The sequence below is a fragment of the Cydia fagiglandana genome, chromosome 1 (genome assembly GCF_963556715.1).
Source record: "Cydia fagiglandana chromosome 1, ilCydFagi1.1, whole genome shotgun sequence".
NCBI lineage: Eukaryota > Metazoa > Arthropoda > Insecta > Lepidoptera > Tortricidae > Cydia > Cydia fagiglandana.
Window position 1 is genome coordinate 26307075 of NC_085932.1, and position 20474 is coordinate 26327548.

The window sequence follows — 20474 nt, forward strand, 5'->3', positions numbered from 1 at the left end:
AAGTGTTATATAAAGTTGACGTTAAAATTATATGACAGCTGCGTGGGAGCAGCTAGTTAGTTTAATTTAAAATGTATGGCCCTATTTATTTCAATGAGTACGAGTGTGCAAGAGTACGAGTTGTATATAAAAAGATCGTATTATACCAAGTGTGCTAATTAAAGCTCATTGCATAATCGCAATTTTATATAAACGCTGGAACTGTAGATGAATTGATGGGATAATCAGTGTAGATTAAATTTCATAGAGTGCTTAAAATATAAGTACATACATAATATATGTAGTTATAAATCGCACTAGCACCATCAGTCTTGCAGCTAGGTAAAGAAACACGGCAAACGCCTGAAGTTATTCGAACGTGGAGGTTAATTAGGTTAATTACGTAGAATCGTAAAAAGAGCAAAGCAGCGTATCGTTTTACAAATATTGGTTTGCCTGCAGTTGACATTAGTACTTAATATATACACCGTGTTTTTATTGAATTCCGTTAACTTCGGGGTATGGTTAAGTACGTTTAAGAGAACTAAATGGCATAGTTATATCTCAAAAAAAAAAATTTTTTTTTTTTGCTTTTTTAGAAAAAAAATTATGTTTAAAAACTAATTAAATGTAGCATATAGCGTTGTTCTAACATGGGCATTACATTTAACTCAACTAAACAATTGAAATCTGTGACATATCAATGTAATTTCGTACATCGATCGACCGAGATTGTACTTAAGTTTAGTAGCAAATGTATGAACTCATTCTAAACACTAATCAATATGTAAACCGGCCCTGAGGCAAGTGTACACACTTGTAGAGGCCTTAGAGGAAAAAAATAAATTAGTGATTATCTCCGAAATGGAGTTAATTAGAATATCGGTGTCTTTGAGAAAGTTACTTGATTTAAGCTCAAGAATGCACCCTTGAAATTAACGGAAATCAAAAAAACACGGTGTATACATATATGATGATTTCACGGTTCTTATAAAAATTAACATTTACTTAGAATAGGTACCGGTAAGTACTAACTCGTGCGATATAATAATAATTAATTATATCGCACACTTAGGTATTATTAAATTCTACACACGATTCATTCATTTATGCATTAAATTATTATTATTTTTTTATTAGTGATACGTAAAAACCTGTGAGCTAGTTAGTTCAACCCTATGAACAATAATAATAAGTTATTTATAGTTATAGATATCCACAATATGCAGTCGATTCAGCCACATGCCACATCCGCGGGCAGAGACATCTGATTTACTACAAAGGACTTTGAGGAACACCGCAATAATTAACTCGTAATTAATCCAACTGCAGAGGTTGTGGTTATTCATCAGCTAGGTTGTAGGTACAGTCTGCTGTTAACTGTAACGTGGTGCAACTGGCCATAAGCGACAAAAAGTATTTAGCATTCTTTAACACCTTAACAAAAAGAGATATGGCTATTAGAAAATGAGACTGTGAAAGATAAATAATTTAGAAAGCGAGCTGCACAGATTTATTTGTAATGGGAAAAGTATTCCACGGAGGCAGGTGCTTTTGGCACGTTGTTTCATCCGCTACTATACACAGATGCCGACTGTTTAACAATGACTATACGATTGGATATTTTCTCGGTTCACACGGCACGAGGTCCATTCGGTTTTTTCACGTATGTGATGTCACAACTGCCCGCCCGTGCGCGTCTCGTATCTAGTTAGATAGTGTGCACCAACCCTAGCAGATAAAGTAATGGCTCCTCTACACGATGGGCCAGCGCCAGCCACTCCAATGGACGCAGCCATGCGGTAGTATGAGATAGCAATATCACTTACTATCTAACGCATAAATGCGTCACTTGGAGTGGCCGGCGCTGGCCCATCGTGTAGAGGAGCCATAAAAAGGCTGCTCATGAGGTCAAAGTTTTCTCTCAGTTTTACTCTGGTTGTTAGGATACGTCTTAAAAGCAAAACTTTTCGTGGAATTGGTGTCACGAACACGCTACGTTGCAACTGCATCTTACTACTCTTTTTTGAAAAAAGGAAAACTATTGTTCTAATTCCGTGAAGGAAGTTGCTTATTGTTTTACTTTGTTACATTTCGTTGTAGTATAAAGTTCTTAAGTTCAAGCAAACGGAAGTGAGTTTAAGTTACAAAAGTTTGTGTTTGGAATAAATAATTTATTTTATTATAAACAATTGAACAGTTCGTTACGTTATTGTTATAAAATAATTTATTTTTGTACAAAATCAGCTGTGGAATGGAGTAAGTATAGAGACGATACTTTGTAAATTAGTTAGATGTGTTTTGTAGTTGTAATTAGGTACTTACCTGAATTAAAAAAAAAAAAACTTTCTAAGGCTTACTTTTTAGTGTTCCCTACAAAACTTTGTTCACGGAACACTTATGGGATCACTTCGGTCTTGCAAATTAATTGAAATGCGTTTTTCTCAGAGACCGTTTGACGTAGACACTAGAAAATATAGTAATATGGTGAAGAATCGATGTTTTCTCCTACACATGCATAACAACAAACACCCGTATTATACATATAACAATGTTAACGATGTTAATCTGCCGTATTCGAACTTCAAGATATTCACAAGAGACGACACGTACTAGATCCATTCTAGATACGTTATAGTTTAGATATCAACTAGTTCTCTTTTGCAGCGTAATTCGGGCAACCAATGTCACTTTTACGTTAGATAGAGTAAGATATCTATTAGATGTGAATTGGATTTCTAAGTCATATCCTGTGGAAATCGTTCAAGAGTATCTCCAGAATCGTGCAAATGTCAAATTTGACAGGAAATCTTAAACATATCGTTGTCGTATCTTGGTGATGTCTAATAGATATCTATTTCAAAATCCGAATCGGGCCCAATGTCTTTTATCTTCAACATCCATCGCTTTTGCGCAAACCGTATGACCGGGAGTAGAATTGTCCTTATCGTCGGCAAAAACAAAATTTGCTTGAAATTAATTAGGGTTTCATGATGCAAATAGGGTGCCAAAAGGGCCTTTGATATTTCTCCGTCCGTCAAATATCTGTCTTTCAGCAAAATATACCTAGTTCATGAAAGTGTGAAAAGCAAATAACGTGATATTTCAGCTATTTTTTATCACATTACAGATTTTTCAAAATTAATATATCAATTCAACTAACGCGATTCTACAAACTTGGTTTATTATTAGTTCAACCGTGTGCGCTGGAATATTTTAGTTTAGTTCAAATGCATGAAAATAAACTATGTAATCGGATTATATTGCCCGTCACGATACGGTCACGCCTTGACCACAAACGCTGTAAAGGGTTCGAAACGTCGGGCTGTATTTTAAATTCATAATACGAACGCTGTAAAGGGTTTGAAACATCGGGATTTATTTTAAATTCGAATGTATACGCGATATAGGTAATCCGATTGCATAGTTTTATTTAACTATCACAGTAACCGGTGACACCATTAATTCAAATACGTCACTTTCGCTTATATGGAAGTACTTAAACAAGAACAAATCAATTTTATTAGGTTTATCCGACAATAAAAGTACGTATTATAAGTTAAATAGAACACATTACGAACTTTGAACCTGAGCTGATTGGCATTATGAGATTAGAGTCGCCTACGTGCTTAAGGGCGAATCCGGGGGATGTTAGGATTAAGTAATTGATTTCATTTCAACCGTCTTTTGCTTTTGCTTTTACCGCAGAATGTATTAATTGAGTTTTGCAAGTGATAAGAATTAAAAAGAAAGTACTGTATTAAGGCCAATGTGGGGAAGACTCGCATATAAAATTCATTGCTGGGAAACCCGTCATAGGATAATTTTCGTACGAGTATTTGTATACGTATGTACCTAGACGTAACCTATGTATATTAAAAAAAGGAACACCTTCACTCCAGCTTCTTAGCCGAGGGGAGTTTGTAGACAAACGCAAGAGTTAGAAGCGACGAAATAGCTTGTAGACGATCTTTCCCTTTAAACGATCTTTACAACGCAAATTCCCAAGAGCATTATTTGAATACCTATGAGTAGAACAAGGATCTTTTAAAATAATCTATGCCTTTTTTCTGCAAAACAGAAGTACTATAACTGTTAATGTACAATTTAAATGCAACACTGATTATTTATTATGCCCACACAAATTAATACTTTGCGAAATACGAATTAAATTGAATCGGATTAACGACCTCCCAAAATGAAATCCGATTTATTCAGTTGTGAAAATTAACGGGGGTAAATGGGATCGACATGTAGGTATGTTTACTCAAACAAACTTATTAAGAAATTGAGAAGCTGCGTTATTTCGTTAATTAATGGCCAAATTTTACGACATAAACGGGTAGGTAAATAAACAAAATTTACAGCAGATAATATAACGGCTTTAAAATGTGTGTATACAGATATACACGCGGATTTTGCAGCCGTTATATTAATTCGAAGTTACTTCGGAGTTTTTAGTTTGTATAATGATCTGCTTTGCTAGGTTTGTAAAGTTGACGTTTTGGATGTCAACTGCAGGGGGCCGATTATTGAGTTTCGATCGCTCGATTTCGTATATTTCATTCAATAATATCTCCACTACTAGGCATTTAAATTCTACTAATAGAATTGAAAACGAGTGGTCAATACCACTCAATTCTCAATTTATATCGCTCGTATTTCAAAAATTGGCATTTCGCCTTTTTCCACCGATTTTCGAGTGACGAAATCGAGCGCTCGAAATTCAAAAATCGGCCCCAGCTGAATTACTGTTACGGCGTCATTGTTGGGCACCTGCATCTGTTAATGTTCTTTGATAAAATAATTGGCATTCGCCGCCGCAATAGGAGCATTCCATGAAATTGTCTACCGTTTGTCCCGTACAAACGCGAATTTTCTGAAGATTTGCAGTTATAAGAGTTTCCTTTTCTATGACAAATGGTCAATAATAAGCACAGAAAAATAGTCGCCTGCCTTAAATTCCGAAAAAAAGCCGCAACACAGAAAATAAACTGCGTTTGTACCTACGGGACAGCCCATGGAATGCTTCAATACTGCCACGATTATGACATGACGTTCATTCTGCGGCAACAATGACGCCACAGCCAATAATGCAGTTTTAGGTGACATTCGAACGTCACTTGTTTTAATTTATACAGTAAACTTTAAACGCTCAGATCCATACTGTGTATGTTTGAAGTATCTATATCCTAAATGTGATACTAAAACGCATGAATGCCTTGCTATTGTTGTATTAAACATTGTTGTTACATCAAGCAAATTAATATTCAACTCACAATGACACGCCAATCACATAAAACTAACACAATCTAATCCTCTGTTTTGCATATCAAACGCGTTGCTGCAGAAATATGCAACGCATCAATATGCAAGTGGAGGTACTTTTGAATTAGATCAAGTTGGATCTCGAAGTGGAACAGGAAGTCGGTGCATTTGCATAATCTTTCAATAGTGCAGCTAATGTTTAGAATAACAACTGAATTTTGTAGCGGCAAGGGGATTTAGCTTGAAAGATTGCTCGTAATCCGTTAGGTATAGGTACGGTACAGCCAGATATAGGGTATTAACCTACTCTATATTTGAATACATATACATATGTAGGTACCAAGTACACACCTACAGGATGACTCACGTTAGACCGGGCCGTGTCCGGGCCGGAGCTTCCGGCGCATCGTTTTCTATAGAAAGCATCACGTGATCGCCTGCCATGTCACAGAAAAGTCTAACGGGAGTCATCCTTATTATCATACACAGAGTTTAAGACAAATATACGCCATGAAAACAAGAGGAGGGAATTGGGTAGGTATAGCAAACCGATATGGCTACCGATATAATGACAGGTTACCAAATGCAAGTGAAATTATACAATTTCGATTATTTCGTCATAGAAAGACCAACTTGGATTCTTGGTTGGCACATTTTTACAATCCATGCAAGGTCATTATGTGACTCTTCATCCGCCATGGATGACCCGGGTGACCTTCATTTAACTCTCAAATATCGAACGGAACATTTGCTCGTTAATTAACCGTATCACCAATTCAGTGATTGTATATAGGGTAGCTAAAAAATAACTTATTTCCCTTAGGCAGGGAATGTATGAAAAAGTCTGTTTTAGGGTTCCGTACCCAAAGGGTAAAACGGGACCCTATTACTAAGACTTCGCTGTCCGTCCGTCCGTCCGTCCGTCCGTCCGTCCGTCTGTCCGTCTGTCTGTCACCAGGCTGTATCTCACGAACCGTGATAGCTAGACAGTTGAAATTTTCACAGATGATGTATTTGTGTTGCCGCTATAACAACAAATACTAAAAACAGAATAAAATAAAGATTTAAGTGGGGCTCCCATACAGCAAACGTGATTTTTGACCAAAGTTAAGCAACGTCGGGGGTGGTCAGTACTTGGATGGGTGACCGTTTTCTTTTTGCATTTTTTCCGTTTTTTTTTTGCTTTATGGTACGGAACCCTTCGTGCGCGAGTCCGACTCGCACTTGTTTTCTCGGGGGTTGGTCCCATAGTAAAAGTTGCTCAATATAATCCCAAAACCTCCCTGCCAACAGGAATGAGTTATTTTTTAACCACCCCTGTATACACGACCTTGGGGTCATGTAATCGGATGGACTTTGTAGCAGGCAGTCCCTAACTACTTAATTCATCTTACTGTTTCAAACGAGCTTGTGGTTTCCTCTGTGTACAGTTTGAACATGATTACGTACGACGTACGACGGAGTGATACATCGGTCAGCAGTAAATTAAATCTTACGTCGTGCTTTTTATTTCTATAGTAAAAGATTATGTAGTAGGTAAGTTAGTTTAGTTAGCTTCAGAGACAGTTGACACTTTTTTTTTTTTATATTATGAATGGGCTTAAGCACTCATGGCCACAGACTAGCCGAGCTGCTAGCTGTTTTGCAAACAGACGTAGATATTAAAATGAAACGTCGGAGGTAAATCTTTAAATCTAAATACGCGATTAAAGGTTGACTCACGCTAGACCGGGCCGGGGTCGGGCCGGAGATTCCGGCGCGTCGCACAGTGTTTCGTCTAGAACAAGCTAGGTGGACAAAATTATTTTTTTATGTTTTTGGGTAGTATTATGGTTAATATTATTCAATTAAATATAATTTATTAAATTTTCTAAAATACCATGAAAAAAAGTAAAAAAATTAAAATAAAATATGTATTTAAATTAATTATATATTTTTTACAAATAATTGATTAACCCAATGATAAACAAAATTTTACAGTTCATTAGATACATTATTTTTTAAATTATTTACTTAAAAATATACAAAAAAATAAAAAAATATATAAAAAATTAATTAAAACTTAACTTATTATTAATAATAAATTATTTTAAATCTGTTAATGATTAATAACCTAATAATCTGTTCTAACACATGTATTATATCAGAATAATAATTGTTTTCCTTGTTTTGCGTAAGTTTTTTGAAGTTCTTCTGAAGGATATAACACGCATGTACCTATTGCATTGGGCAAATAATGATATAATGGATATTTATGATGATCAGCATTCATTGACCACTTTTTAGTCTGCTTGTAAGTTTGTATATTTCGATTTTGACTCAATATAGTTAATATGCTAATGCCTCATTAACACTTAGCTGCCTAGAATTCATTGAAGTTCCTACTGTTGTCGTAAGAACAAGACTACGTTGGCTTATGTGGATTTTCTCTAATATTTTTTAACATTTTTGCCGTGTTCTATTTCCTGCCGATGACGAATCAATCGGGATTTAAGCAGCAGTTAAAACACTACGTAATTGTACCAGATCTTTAATTCAGCGTTTTTTCGTTTTGAAAGAGGAAGTTTTGAAGTTTAATTTGGGTCTTCCTGCAGGATTAACATTTTCAGACGACGTTGATGTACTTGATCTAGTTATGCACACTCGTATTTCTATATTTTGGCCATCCAGACCCCTTTTAAACTTTTCCACAAATTGCTTCTTTAATCTTAACGCACTATTCCACTTGGTATTCAGTTTTGATGAATAACTGGTTTAAATATTTTTCAACCGTCTCTCAGACTCTTTCGTGAAATCTCGTAACTCATATTTTACCAATATAAACTGATAAAGGTGGGAATTTCCGTCTTTTTTCCCGTTATTTGTCCATTCTTCAAAAACCCCTTCCTTGAAATAGAGAAAACGTGTTCTGCAAAAAAAAAGAAAAAAAAATGTTGTGAAAATTTGTGAAAAATGAAATATACGCCATCATAAAGAAGGATAATGGTAGTACATTATATGTAAAATCTAGACTGTTGTCAAGTGTTGTCAAGTGTTTGCCAGTCTATCAAAGTTCGAAAACTAAGAAAAAATTCAACATTTTTAAAGTACATTTTTAATGCTACATATATTGCACTATTACGAGAGATATGAATATGTTTAAATGAAAAATATAAAGTGCTTACCTTCAGCTATAAGATCTATTACTACAACTTTCCACAATATAATGTTTTACTTGAAAGAGATGTTGTTGAACGCATCACAGAATTGCAACTGATTTAATTGTGCGATTGCACTTTCCTCGTTAGCTGACTTCGGCGCCCTATAACTCATAAAATTAGAAAGTTAGGCATGATCTATTCATGGGTTTGGGGGTTTAAGAATGTTATTTATCTAATCTAATTACCCATTAGTGGAAATTTGATAATGAATTTTGTCCACCTAGCTTGTTCTAGACGGAACACTGTGCGTCGTTTTGTATGGAAAGCACCACGTGATCACCGTACCGATCAGCCGTCATAGAAACGGACGCCTCGACCCAGGCACTGCCCGGTCTAGCTTGAGTCATCCTTTATGGTCAACCATCAAATTGTATGTCTTACCTTTGTGTGGGGTTTCATTATCTATGGATATAAAACCATAAAGTTTAATGACTAAACTAAAGGGGTATCCAGACGGGACTGACGAAATCAGTCGATTTGTTCAGGAAAATAATTGGTCAATCTCATCTAGCGTCCATACGTACACAAATTAAATCACCAATTTGCATTTTACTATGAAAATTGACATTTTTGTGTCCGCACCTGCTGATGTGATCGGGGAATCAAATTGATATTTGCGTCCGCACGGCCCTGTTCGATCGGAGAATTTCATCAGATTGGCGAAAAATTTTCTCGATTGGATACAACTTAAGTTATGTGAACGTACTAGGTATCTTACACGTGCGCGCGTTCTATCGGCGTTTTTATAGGCGTTTCTTTTTTTGATACCTCGCTCGCTTGAAATTAAAGAACTCGTTTCTAATTCGGTATTATTTTACACTTAAGTTCCTTATATCTTGAAATATGGTTTTCACATTTACAAATTTGCTTTACCAACATATTTGCCGATTACACAATTGATTATTCATGAGGCATCCCTACGTATCTCATTCACAGGTGTATAAACGTCAAAATATACATATACATAGATATGCCTCTGCTCAAACGATGTTACAACTAAAACAAAACAATTGAACAAGCTAATAAATTCCAATAATGTATAAATTTGCTCAAAGCCAAGGAACCACGAGAGACCAATCACCATTAAAACGCGCACGTTTGTCGCTCTCATAGCGGGCAACATTAGCATATAAATTCGATCGTATATAGTTCGTTTTTTAGCATTAGAAAGAAGCACAAAGAAGGTAAGCGATCTTGACTAGTCTTTTAATTGAAAAACGCTTTTTAAAAATCAGTAGCTTTTACTTATGACAGCAGAAGAATATAAATGATTGTATTAGATTCATAATTGTTAAGCAGACCACTGACGAGCCTTCCAAGTGGATGCCGTTACAATCGATTCATCCAAATGGACGGCATCCTAATATTAAACATTGTACGCTTTTGACATACACGGACCGATTTTGGATTGCAGCCACGCAATTTGGACTGTTGGAAGGCTCGTCAATGGCCACCTTTACATATTTGCCGTGACTTATTTTTAAAACGTGTTTTTCAATTAAAAGACACATCAAGATTGTTTACATTTTTTCTAATGCTAAAAACACGAGCAGGAACTATAGCTACCTACTGGTTAAACCTGATGTCCTGTGACACCTAACATGTACCGTCTTACATCCTAGAATAAGCTTCCTGCGCAAAAATACTAGAAAATAAGACGTCCAGCACGATATATGGCCTTATCCCCATAAGAATACAAACATATACAGCAATGGTAATATTTAAATACATACTGTCAGAAAATTAGAAATGCTTGCTACCAATGAAATACCCACGAAATACCAAAACAAAACTGCTATTTTTCACGAATATGATGATTTTTCGTCGGAATATTTTATCAATTGAGTGGTATAGTCGCGGACGGTCTATATAGAACGCAAAATGACTAGTGTAATATTTTGCCTAAGTATATCGCTTTTCGTCTACATCGCAAACGGTCTCGAACGTAAAATGACCAAGGTAGTCCTGGTTATTTCACATATATACCTAAGTAGGTATCCTACTTAACACAATTTAATAACATCACCACAACGGCATAAATAACACAGATAAAAAATACAGAACCCTGTTTATTGGAAACAAAAAAAAAACACCAAAAAAGCAATACTGGAACACGTGCGATTACACGTACGGGATTAAAATAACAACTTTTTGAGCGGATTAAAAAAATACGCTTTGGCTCCGATACTCTCAATTTAAAGGCTCAAAATAGGTAATGTTTTGCAACTGTAATAGGGAATTACTGAGTCTAGTCAGAATATAAATATTACATAATTAATATGTATAATTATGTACATATTTAGGATACGCAGTTGACAAGCGGTGGCGTCGGCGCGGCGTAGGGGGATACACACTTATAGAATTTTGTATAGTAATTAAGTGCTGCCTACAATACATATGTATGTATTGTAGGCAGCACTTAATTATCACTATTAATGCTTACACTCGTTACCTACATACAATTAAGACACACAGTAATAAAAAAAATGTTGAATATGTAAACATTTTTACCGAAAAATTTTAAAACAGTTTATTACCCGTATTATGATTATAGCTTCTCTTCGTACAGTGGAAGAGCCAGGTCCCGTTTTAACAGATTATAAATTAGAACCGGTCGTAAAAAAAGTTTGAATACTGAGTCTGGCCTACCGCGAACCACGTTCGACGTGTTGTTTCTCTGTTGCACCTGTAAATTCGTACGTAAGTGTGACAGGGAGGCAAAATATCGTGGTTCGCGGAAAGACCTCTGGTTCCGTAGGTGGATTGTTTATTCCGTTATTCTTACTTTTATTCACACCTGTACTGGTTTTATGACGCATAATAAAGTCGTCCGCGGTTTATAAGGCATTTATTTTTATACCAATTAAATAGCCATATTGAAATCCGTCCATCCGTGTTGGACCGTCAGGTCTTTGAGGTAAAAATGTACTAATACATACGTTTAAATGTATGTATTTTAGACTGTTAAATAACAATGTGCATTGTGCGCTTTACGTGTTTCTAATAAAAATATGACAATTATTAATATTGTATGTATGAAGTGCAGGGGATCAATTTCGACTGCGGGGTAATTTCAACTATTCGAAATATCTTCCATATTTTACATTATTATAGGTAACTAGAGTGCCATATAATATAATTATGTCCAGATAGCGAAAAGGATGTATTGTATGTGACGTGTGACTCTAGTTAATAATGTAAAACATGGAAGATATTTTGATAAGTTGAAATTACCCCGCAGTCGAAATTGTCCCCCTGTACCGTAATTGCACCGTGCATTTAAATCTCATTGGCACTGGCAGCCTTGGTAACAACGTTACAATTAAATTGTGATCCCTGTTAAAGGCCACTTTGTTAAATTAAACACGGCCTGAGCAAATACCCTGGAACCCGGCGGCCTAAGCTGATTATGGCTGTGGCCGTACTGTGAACGAGAAACATTTAACTTTCGGTATACAACTACATGTAGGTACTTTAGTAGTGCTTTAATACTAGATATAAACGTGTATTTGGCGCTTAACACCTCGTATATTTCATAAATGTAAAAAAAAAATTGGTCGTATTGGAATCTGAACAGGGGGCCGATTTTTGAAATTCGACCACTCGATTTCGTGTATTTTGTTAAATAATGTCTCCACCACTAGGCATGTAAATTCTACTAATAGAATTGAAATCGAGTGGTCAATACCAATAGATTCCAAATTTCGATCGCTCGTATTTCAAAAATTAGCATTTCGTCGTTTTCCACCGATTTTCGAGTAACGAAATCGAGCGATCGAAATTCAAAAATCGGCCCCCTGTTCGTGGATTTAATGTGAAAATCTTTTTTAAACAGAAATGACTGAAAATTACTGCTATATGTTTATACATTATTATTATTATACAGTATTATTAATGTGATATTTTTTATTTATTTCTCTAAAACATACAACAATGCCAAATACACGTTTATAACTAGTATTAAATCACTACAGTAGTGATTTAATACTAGTTATAAACGTGTATTTGGCGCTTAACACCTCGTATATTTCTTAAATGTTCAAAAAAAATTGGTCGTATTGTAATCTGAACTGTTTGTGGGATTAATGTGAAAATCTTTTTTAGACAGAAATTACCGAAAATTACTGCTATATGTATAAATATCACATACGTAGATTAGTTTATTATAATGTGATAGTTTTATATTTATTTATCTTAAACATATAAGCAACAATGAGATTCAACCGTATGAAGCACCTTTACCCTCGCAAAATAAGGGTTAAATTAATTAGCATAAGTCGCAGCACCACGCTCAGCCAGATAAACTCTATTTATTTAGTAAAATATTTTTAAAGTAAGTAATTATTTGCATAGGTACACAATTTAATAATAACTTGAAGTTTTAAAACGTTTATAATTTGAAGAGACATACCTACTAACAACAGTAACAATGTGATGAGAAAAACAATTATTATAAAAATGATTTATTCCTGCATTTCCGTCAATAAAAAAATACGATCACACGAATGTAAAGTGATTGTAAAAAAAAAGATAAAAATAATCTTGTAACCGTCGTAAACCAGATCTAAAAATAGCAAGAGAAAATAGTTCCCCAAGTGACGTGTTAGCACATTCGTTGAGTAAAAGCATTAGTATTGGCTGATGTCCAATAATAATCCATCATGTATGTGTAATTTTAACTCGCTTGTTCCACTATAGTAAAACAGAATAATTTTTTATTTACTTTCTCCTGTAAGGAGTATATGGTCGCTCCTGTATACATGCCGGCGTAATAATGACTGTGTCTGTCTCTTTTAATCACAAGGTGTTAAACAGTGACGCTCATTTTATCACAAATACATATATGTAACACCATCCATCATACGCCTGATGCAGTGATCATAAAGGCAACTAAAAAATATGGTTGTCTGTAAATAAAAAGTGGGTTTACGGACGATAATTTTGCGTGATAAGTTGATAACGTCATAAGAAAACATTACCATTATATTACGTAACGTTACCATGGAGGTCTGTCCACAACGTTACCATGGAGATTTGTCCACAACGTGACACTTTTTCGTGCATGCTACCGGTGTTCATCGATTTATAAGACGTTATCACGTCAATAAATCTGTCGACAGATGCGGAAAGTTGATTTCGACACAAATCTAAAGACGCCACAAGTGAAACATTATTATTTCAGAACAGAGTTTATTTCATATCAGCTTTACTTAAATATTTACTTACTTCTAGTGCTCAAAGCCAGTTTCTGCAGAAGCTGTTTTATTTTCGTCGAAGTCGTGTTGGTCTCGTCGAATGGTAGGTTCCGGATGTCTGCGCCTGACCTTTTCTGCAGTATTGCGAACACCGGACTCAGGGTAAGGAAGCACTGGCTATTTCCGTGGCCAGAAGATGGGTCGTTGTTGTGATATAACATGCCAACGCGGTGCCAGTTAAACACCTGAAACAAGAGGACACTTATTTTAATTATGGTGTGATAATATTTGCTGTTATAATTGAATATTAACTAGAAGTTGAAAGTTGAGTGCTGTTTGTTACATAACACTTTCAATTAAGATTTTAATTCAGTTTAATAACAATTAAGCCAAGTTGGAAGTGGTCGTGCAAAATAATTTCTAAGAAAATGACTTAATGACGCCACATTCTACATGTAAAACAAGTCAGTGTAGATAATCTTAATGCATTCATAATCAACTTAAAAATAGGAATGTAGAAAAAGTGGATAATATACAGTGAATATAAAATTCAGTTACTAGTAAGGACACAGACAATAAAGCCAATATAGAGTGTCAGGAAAGCCCATTTAATTTCGAAAATAGGCAACATAAATCTATATAATATATGTGTGTTTTACATAACTTTCTCCATCTGCAAACGGGGTATAGATTGGCTTTCGTGATTTTTTTTTGATGTTTTTAAATAGATAAACTCAATCAACACTAATATTTAACAATAATTGCTTAAATATAGTTTCTATCTGTTAGAAGTATCTAGATAACTAAATTTGATAAAAGAAATTAAAAAGCAAGAAACACAGGTAGACATATGAAATATATTATTATCATTTTTCTCAATCGTGCGTGCGTGGAAATATCGTCATTACTTTCATTTATTAACTATTATTAACTATTGATAATCTTACAAGAAAACCTACCAAATAATCATTCTTTGAAAACCAGTGTCATTGTCATTATACAAAATAATTTGTGATTGAAAATTCAATCTTTTAAAAATCAAAGGTCACTATTTAATAGATTCTTAATTTAGTCCGATAAGAAATTGTAGAAAATAAATGAGGGCGCCACTTTCTACATAACTGTCACATTTTTAACGTAAAATGCTAAAACATGGCAACAATTTAGTATGGAAATTTTATAATTCCTTTTTATTCAATTGCTACTATTTTATGTCGCACTACATATCAGGTTCATTTTGATATTGTCGACACTGATCCGTAGTTTCTCAGTGTGAAGAACGATTTTATTTGACGAAAAATCTAGTAAATCTGACGATAAATCTTTCATTCATTTAACTAAAAGGGTCAAGAGAGATAAACAAACATGACCCATTAGAATGGGCTCAATTTCTACGTGATGTGCCTAACTGAATAAGGAAAACCGGGAAGCTGATACAGATCTATGTCTAATGGTCATTAAGCTTATTAAGAGTGACACATTTAAGCCATTTGCGTCTTACATTTATACTTTTGTGGAATTTTCTATTAAATGTAGCTGTTATATAAAATCAGTCCATGGTGTTGCAGATTTTTATTTAATGTCCGATAAAATTAAACACAAACACATTCACAAGATAGGGCATAAATAAAATAACATAAATAGAATAGATCTTAAATTGATGGTTCGAAAAAATATATATCAAGGAGTTGAAAAATGAGTCTTGGAATATAACCAACGAATTCCCGATCTTTCTGCCAGATATTTAAGGAGCAACGTCCGATTACGCATTTTAACAAAAGTTTACTAAGCATTCCATTTACATGCCAATGAAAGTCAATCGCAAAAATACAAGGCTTAAGTTGAATTTCGGAAAGAAGAATATAATTAATGTGACAATTCAAAATATCTAATTCATAACTATTATTTTTGTGGACGTTCCATGAAACAAGAATGTATATGATATTAAAGAACATTTTGACAGTTATATGAAAACCACATTATTAATTACTGACTGGTAAACATATAAAAAAGAAATTTAAATTATTAAACTAATTATATAAGTGGCGGATTTGTCCTAAGGCCCAGTAGGCCCGGGCCTAGGGCGGCAAAAAATTAGGGGCGGCAAATTGTAACAAAAAATTCGCTGATGATAACAAGAAATAACTTAAAATGTAGTCAATATGATGGGTGCTGAGAAAGGGGCGGCTACAGGGCCTGGGGCCTAGGGCGACAAAAACTGCAAATCCACCACTAAAGTTGACAATAGACTTTAGGCATTCAAATTTTGTATGTACCGATGCATTTTAAGAGCAATTTTATTCAAAAACAGTCTCAAGGTTACGTATTGTGATATAAAAATATTTACATCAAACATGACGCTTGAATAGCATAATTAACCGAGTAATTTTGTCTAAAAACGGCAAGGTTATCAAAACAATCCACAATGTGACATGTGCGCAGTTACGAAACATTAATATTAAGAAAAATAGGGTCCCGTTTTATCCTTTGGGTACGGAACCCTAAAAAACTGTGAACAAGTTAGAATTGAATTTTGTAAACTTTCAAAACCTCTATCGTCTCTGCTGTATTGGAGTGGCAGATATGGAAATAGAAAATTTTCTGAAAAATTTCAATGGACAGTCTGAAGATGGAATACTATACTCTGTATCTTTAGATATATAAATAAAAATAAACAAAATATACCCTCAAATGGCTCCTCAAGCCAGTTGGGGGTAGATGAAAGCATTACATGATCAAATAAAGTAGGTTAAAGTCAGGACGTGACTGATCCAAATGTTATAACTACCCGAAAATGTACAAATCGTTTGTTTACTTTTATTTAAATACCTAAAGATACAGACTATAACTGATGTACTAAAAGTGGCGGTAAATGGTCAGCCTAAGTAAAACAATAATTTATTGACGTTCAGGTATTTAGAAACTCAGGACAAAATGAGAATTAACTAGTTACCTACAGATTTGGGTAGTTTGCGACTGTAAAATATTGGTATCCCAATTGTACTATTGACAAGTAATGTCAGAAAACTTGCCAATGGCAATATCCGAACCTGTGGCGATTGGCCAAATCGAATGCCAATGCGGAGAGAAAATTTGCCAACTGTAAATTTGCTCTGTAGCACTATATAGATAAACGCAGTTCCTTATTGTTTGACGTAGGTATTTTTGTTGAATAATTATGTAGAACGAATCTGTTTTTTTTTTATTGTGCGTCTTTAATAAAGTTTTATATTTATGACGACGTTTTAAGTTATGGACTTTAGGGTATGAACAATGTTGTAGGTACATCAGTGAAATGTCAAGTGTAGGTATATTTAAAAAAACCTAGGATAGGATAGTAAAATTTGTTCTCGTTAGTATCTTCTGGGGGATGTACCCAAGTTATGTTTAGTGTTACATTGATTCAAATTCACTCGAATAACATTGTTCCTCTCTTTCCTTCAAGCATAATAATATGTATATTATAAAAAAAAATTGTTTATAAAAAAACAATACTTGTTCTTTATAAGTTCACAGTACCTATTTAATTGAAACTGTTTATATCGTTCGGTGCTCGAGTCTGATCCATTCAAGAATAAAAAATCTGATTTGATATATAAATAACAATCAGATTCCTTTGTTAACATAATAATTTCTCATGGAATCCTATTTAGCTTCAATCTCAGTTCAGTGACTCTGTTCATATTATGTGTTCGGCCGAAAATGGGTAGACAAGACATGTCGTAAACATGTCGGATCACATATTATTACGGACGACGATTCTTTGTCCTTTGGACTGTTTTCCATGCCAACGGACTTTGTATCAAAGACGGTGTTTGAATATCATAATGATTACATAAGTAAATAGGTAATTTAATATAATATACTTAATGTAAAGAGGGGTTTTTAAATATTTTGCTTGCCTTGTATAAGGTATTGACATTATCTGGACATAACACACATTACACGCTCCGTACCATATACCCATAAGTTCGTAAAAGCTCAAAGTTGAAGAAATAATTTAATAAAAATTTTGCTTTAAAATAAAGGAAGTTTAACTTAAAAAAAAACAGATTTTAAGGTTATAAAAACAATAATCTATTTAATACTTCAATATGAACTCCAAACCATTGCCGTTCTAGAATTGTAATTTAACATTCTTCACCAACTTAAATCAAGTCACGTAAAACGATTGAATTATAATAGGATTCCAAAATTGTGGGGTAAGATTTGCATAAAATAAGTCTTACAACATTTACACAAGCAAACGAACAAATAAATAACACTTATAAAACGATTAACAACATGAAAGCTTTAAATTCTATTAACATTTTCATCTGTTGGAAAGGCATTTTTAAACTTGTCAGTATTAATTCGATCATACTTAAGAACTACTATTTAGTGGCTAATTTATTTTATACCGGGTGTGGCCTGTAACACGAGCAAAGAATTAAAACATAGATTGTACTCCTCAAACCGTGACACGTTTGTTCAACAACTTTTAAAAATTATGAAGCATTTAGACTCCCTATTTTTCATACAAAATAAATATTATCTTCAATGGACGCCATCGCCACGCCATATCATTGTAATTGACGTTGCTTGTCACGCCTTAAACATAACAAAATTCGTAATACATTGCGTCTTAGAATAAACTTTAAAGTGTATTAAAAATCAGACCACAAGTTATTTTTAAAAGTCGCTGAACAAATTTTGGTCAGCATGAGGAGTACAGCCTACAGTTTAATTTTTTGCTCATGTTACAGGCCACACCCGGTATGATAACCTTTCGCACAAATGGAAATTTATCAAATAGGTACATACATTCACAGAAAATAAATTTGTGTTGTGATAGGCCGCCGCCCAATAAAACAAACCATAAATTAAAAACTTTCTCATCTAGCAAAGAAAAATCTAAAACATTTACATAACACCAGTAGACTTTAAATTTACCTCAAAAATTTCGCTGATGGCGATACTGGCCTGAGTATAGCTGCCCATCATTCTGGTTAGCGTCATGTAGTAGCTAGTTTTGTGGATGAATGAGTCAGCCATAGCCCCCGCAGTCAGCACTGGTATGCCCCAAGCCCCGGCGTACCTCGCAACGGGTGCTATTACGTACTCACACCCTGGCCCGATGAAGGCATCTGTAATGTTTATTATAACTGTCTTATCTAACGTCTATCATATACAATGTGAATTCAGCTATGAATTTGAATTGCAATTAAATGATTAAATGTTCAAATACAAAATGCATTATCCAATAAAACTTACCTGCAGAACCATTTACATAAAATTCGAAAGCAGCCAGTGGTCCTTCAATAGAAGAGCATCTTGTGTCTCGGTAGTCTACTAGAATTTTCCATCCTGGTAAAGGGCCGTCAGGTTTCGTAACAGCGGGAATGGCGATTTCGAGAATCGGTAAAACTTTGGCCAATGAGAATTCCAGCAAGGGATTTGTTGGCAAGAGAACTCCTAGTTTGAGTATTTTCTCGCTGAACTGATTCATGTCTGGTCTTAATTTAAAGTTTATTTCCTTCACATAGAAGGGGTTTGATACTAAATCATGCGGGTGACCGATTACATAAGTATCGTTTCCAGTGATTTGCGTATCTTCGTGTTTATGACTATAGGAATCGTAACGTTTATTGACTTCATCAGGGCTAGAGTAAGTTTCTTTGTCTTCGTAATCAGAGATCGATGCTCGTTTGCGGTGACTATTACCGTACAATTTGTTCTCGTATCTATGTCCATGCCAATATTTTAATGACCCTTTATTCTGCAAATGCATTCCACGTACTTTCCTTTCCTCTCTCAAAGTTTTATCAGCAACACTTACATCACACTTAATAACAACATTCGTTATACACACATATAAAACAAGAAGACCTAACAAATTTGGAAATTCTATTTTTATTGCTTTATTTCTTGCTGTTCTTTTAATCTCGTGTGTTTGAACATCGTCCATAATTTTGTAAGGTTCTTTAATTTCATATTTATCTCTCTCATTTTGGTGTCTTCTTTTGAAATTAGTCTTATTTTCATGTCGTGGTTTGCTCCTTAGTGCCTTTGCACAGTTTATTGGGAGTATCGCATCCACGATCTCATTTAACATTTTATTTCGTATTTATCTCATTTTTTTTACTTCACCAACACATCACTGTGAAGAGATATTATCGTTGTTTACATAAATATGATACGAATGCGATTAGTATGCGATAGAATTTTAATTGATATTACATATAATTGTAACGAATTACCATTAGCTTTACATTTATAGGTACATAAAAAATATAATAACATTGCGAGTTATGAAATTGCCTCACTGATGCAAAAAATGGAAAAATTTCAAAGTCCTTCGGGAATCAATTATGTTTTTTATTTTTACGTACTTAGCGCGAAGGAAAGGTTCAGATTCAATTTCTTGTGTATACATTAAAGGCTAAGAAGTCGTATTTATATTATAACTACTGAATACACCGCCCATTCCCTAAGCTGTGAAAACTAAAAACCAACTGAGTCTACAATGTATTTTTCATCTCTCCTGTTCGGAAAGTTCACCTTTCATAGGCTGATAACCGGGTGGAAAATGTCATTTCCCACCCTAGGGTGGAAAGTAATTTTTTTTTTCAAATTTTTAGTTCGAGCAACAGCATATTATTCAGTTAAAAGCTTTCATATTAGCTTCCGCATGACTGAAATTGGCGCCGCTTACATTTTGATCGGAAAAAATCGAAAACCATAGAATCTATGGCATAGATAATCCGATCTTAAATTGGGATGTATCTGAAACGGCCTTAATGTATACCCGCCTTAAAAAAGTGAAACTGATTGAATTAATGATAATATTACC

At 34.4% G+C, this 20474-nt stretch overlaps 1 protein-coding gene across 3 annotated transcripts in view; it reads right to left on the reverse strand.

Annotated features, from left to right (window-relative positions):
- The window catches only part of LOC134668606 (atrial natriuretic peptide receptor 1-like), a 259800-nt gene that overhangs the window by 84802 nt on the left and 154524 nt on the right, over positions 1-20474 (reverse strand). For 2 of the 3 annotated variants that reach the window (XM_063526055.1, XM_063526048.1), the window contains 3 exons: positions 18896-19781; positions 18575-18768; positions 13674-13887 (listed from right to left, as the gene is read on the reverse strand). The exons of the other annotated variant lie outside the window; for it this stretch is intronic. In XM_063526055.1, coding sequence (XP_063382125.1) covers positions 13674-13887; positions 18575-18768; positions 18896-19736 — 1249 coding nt within the window. In that variant the 5' untranslated portion in view covers positions 19737-19781. Of the gene's footprint in view, positions 1-13673; positions 13888-18574; positions 18769-18895; positions 19782-20474 lie in introns of those variants that run through there. 3 annotated transcript variants of the gene reach the window in all.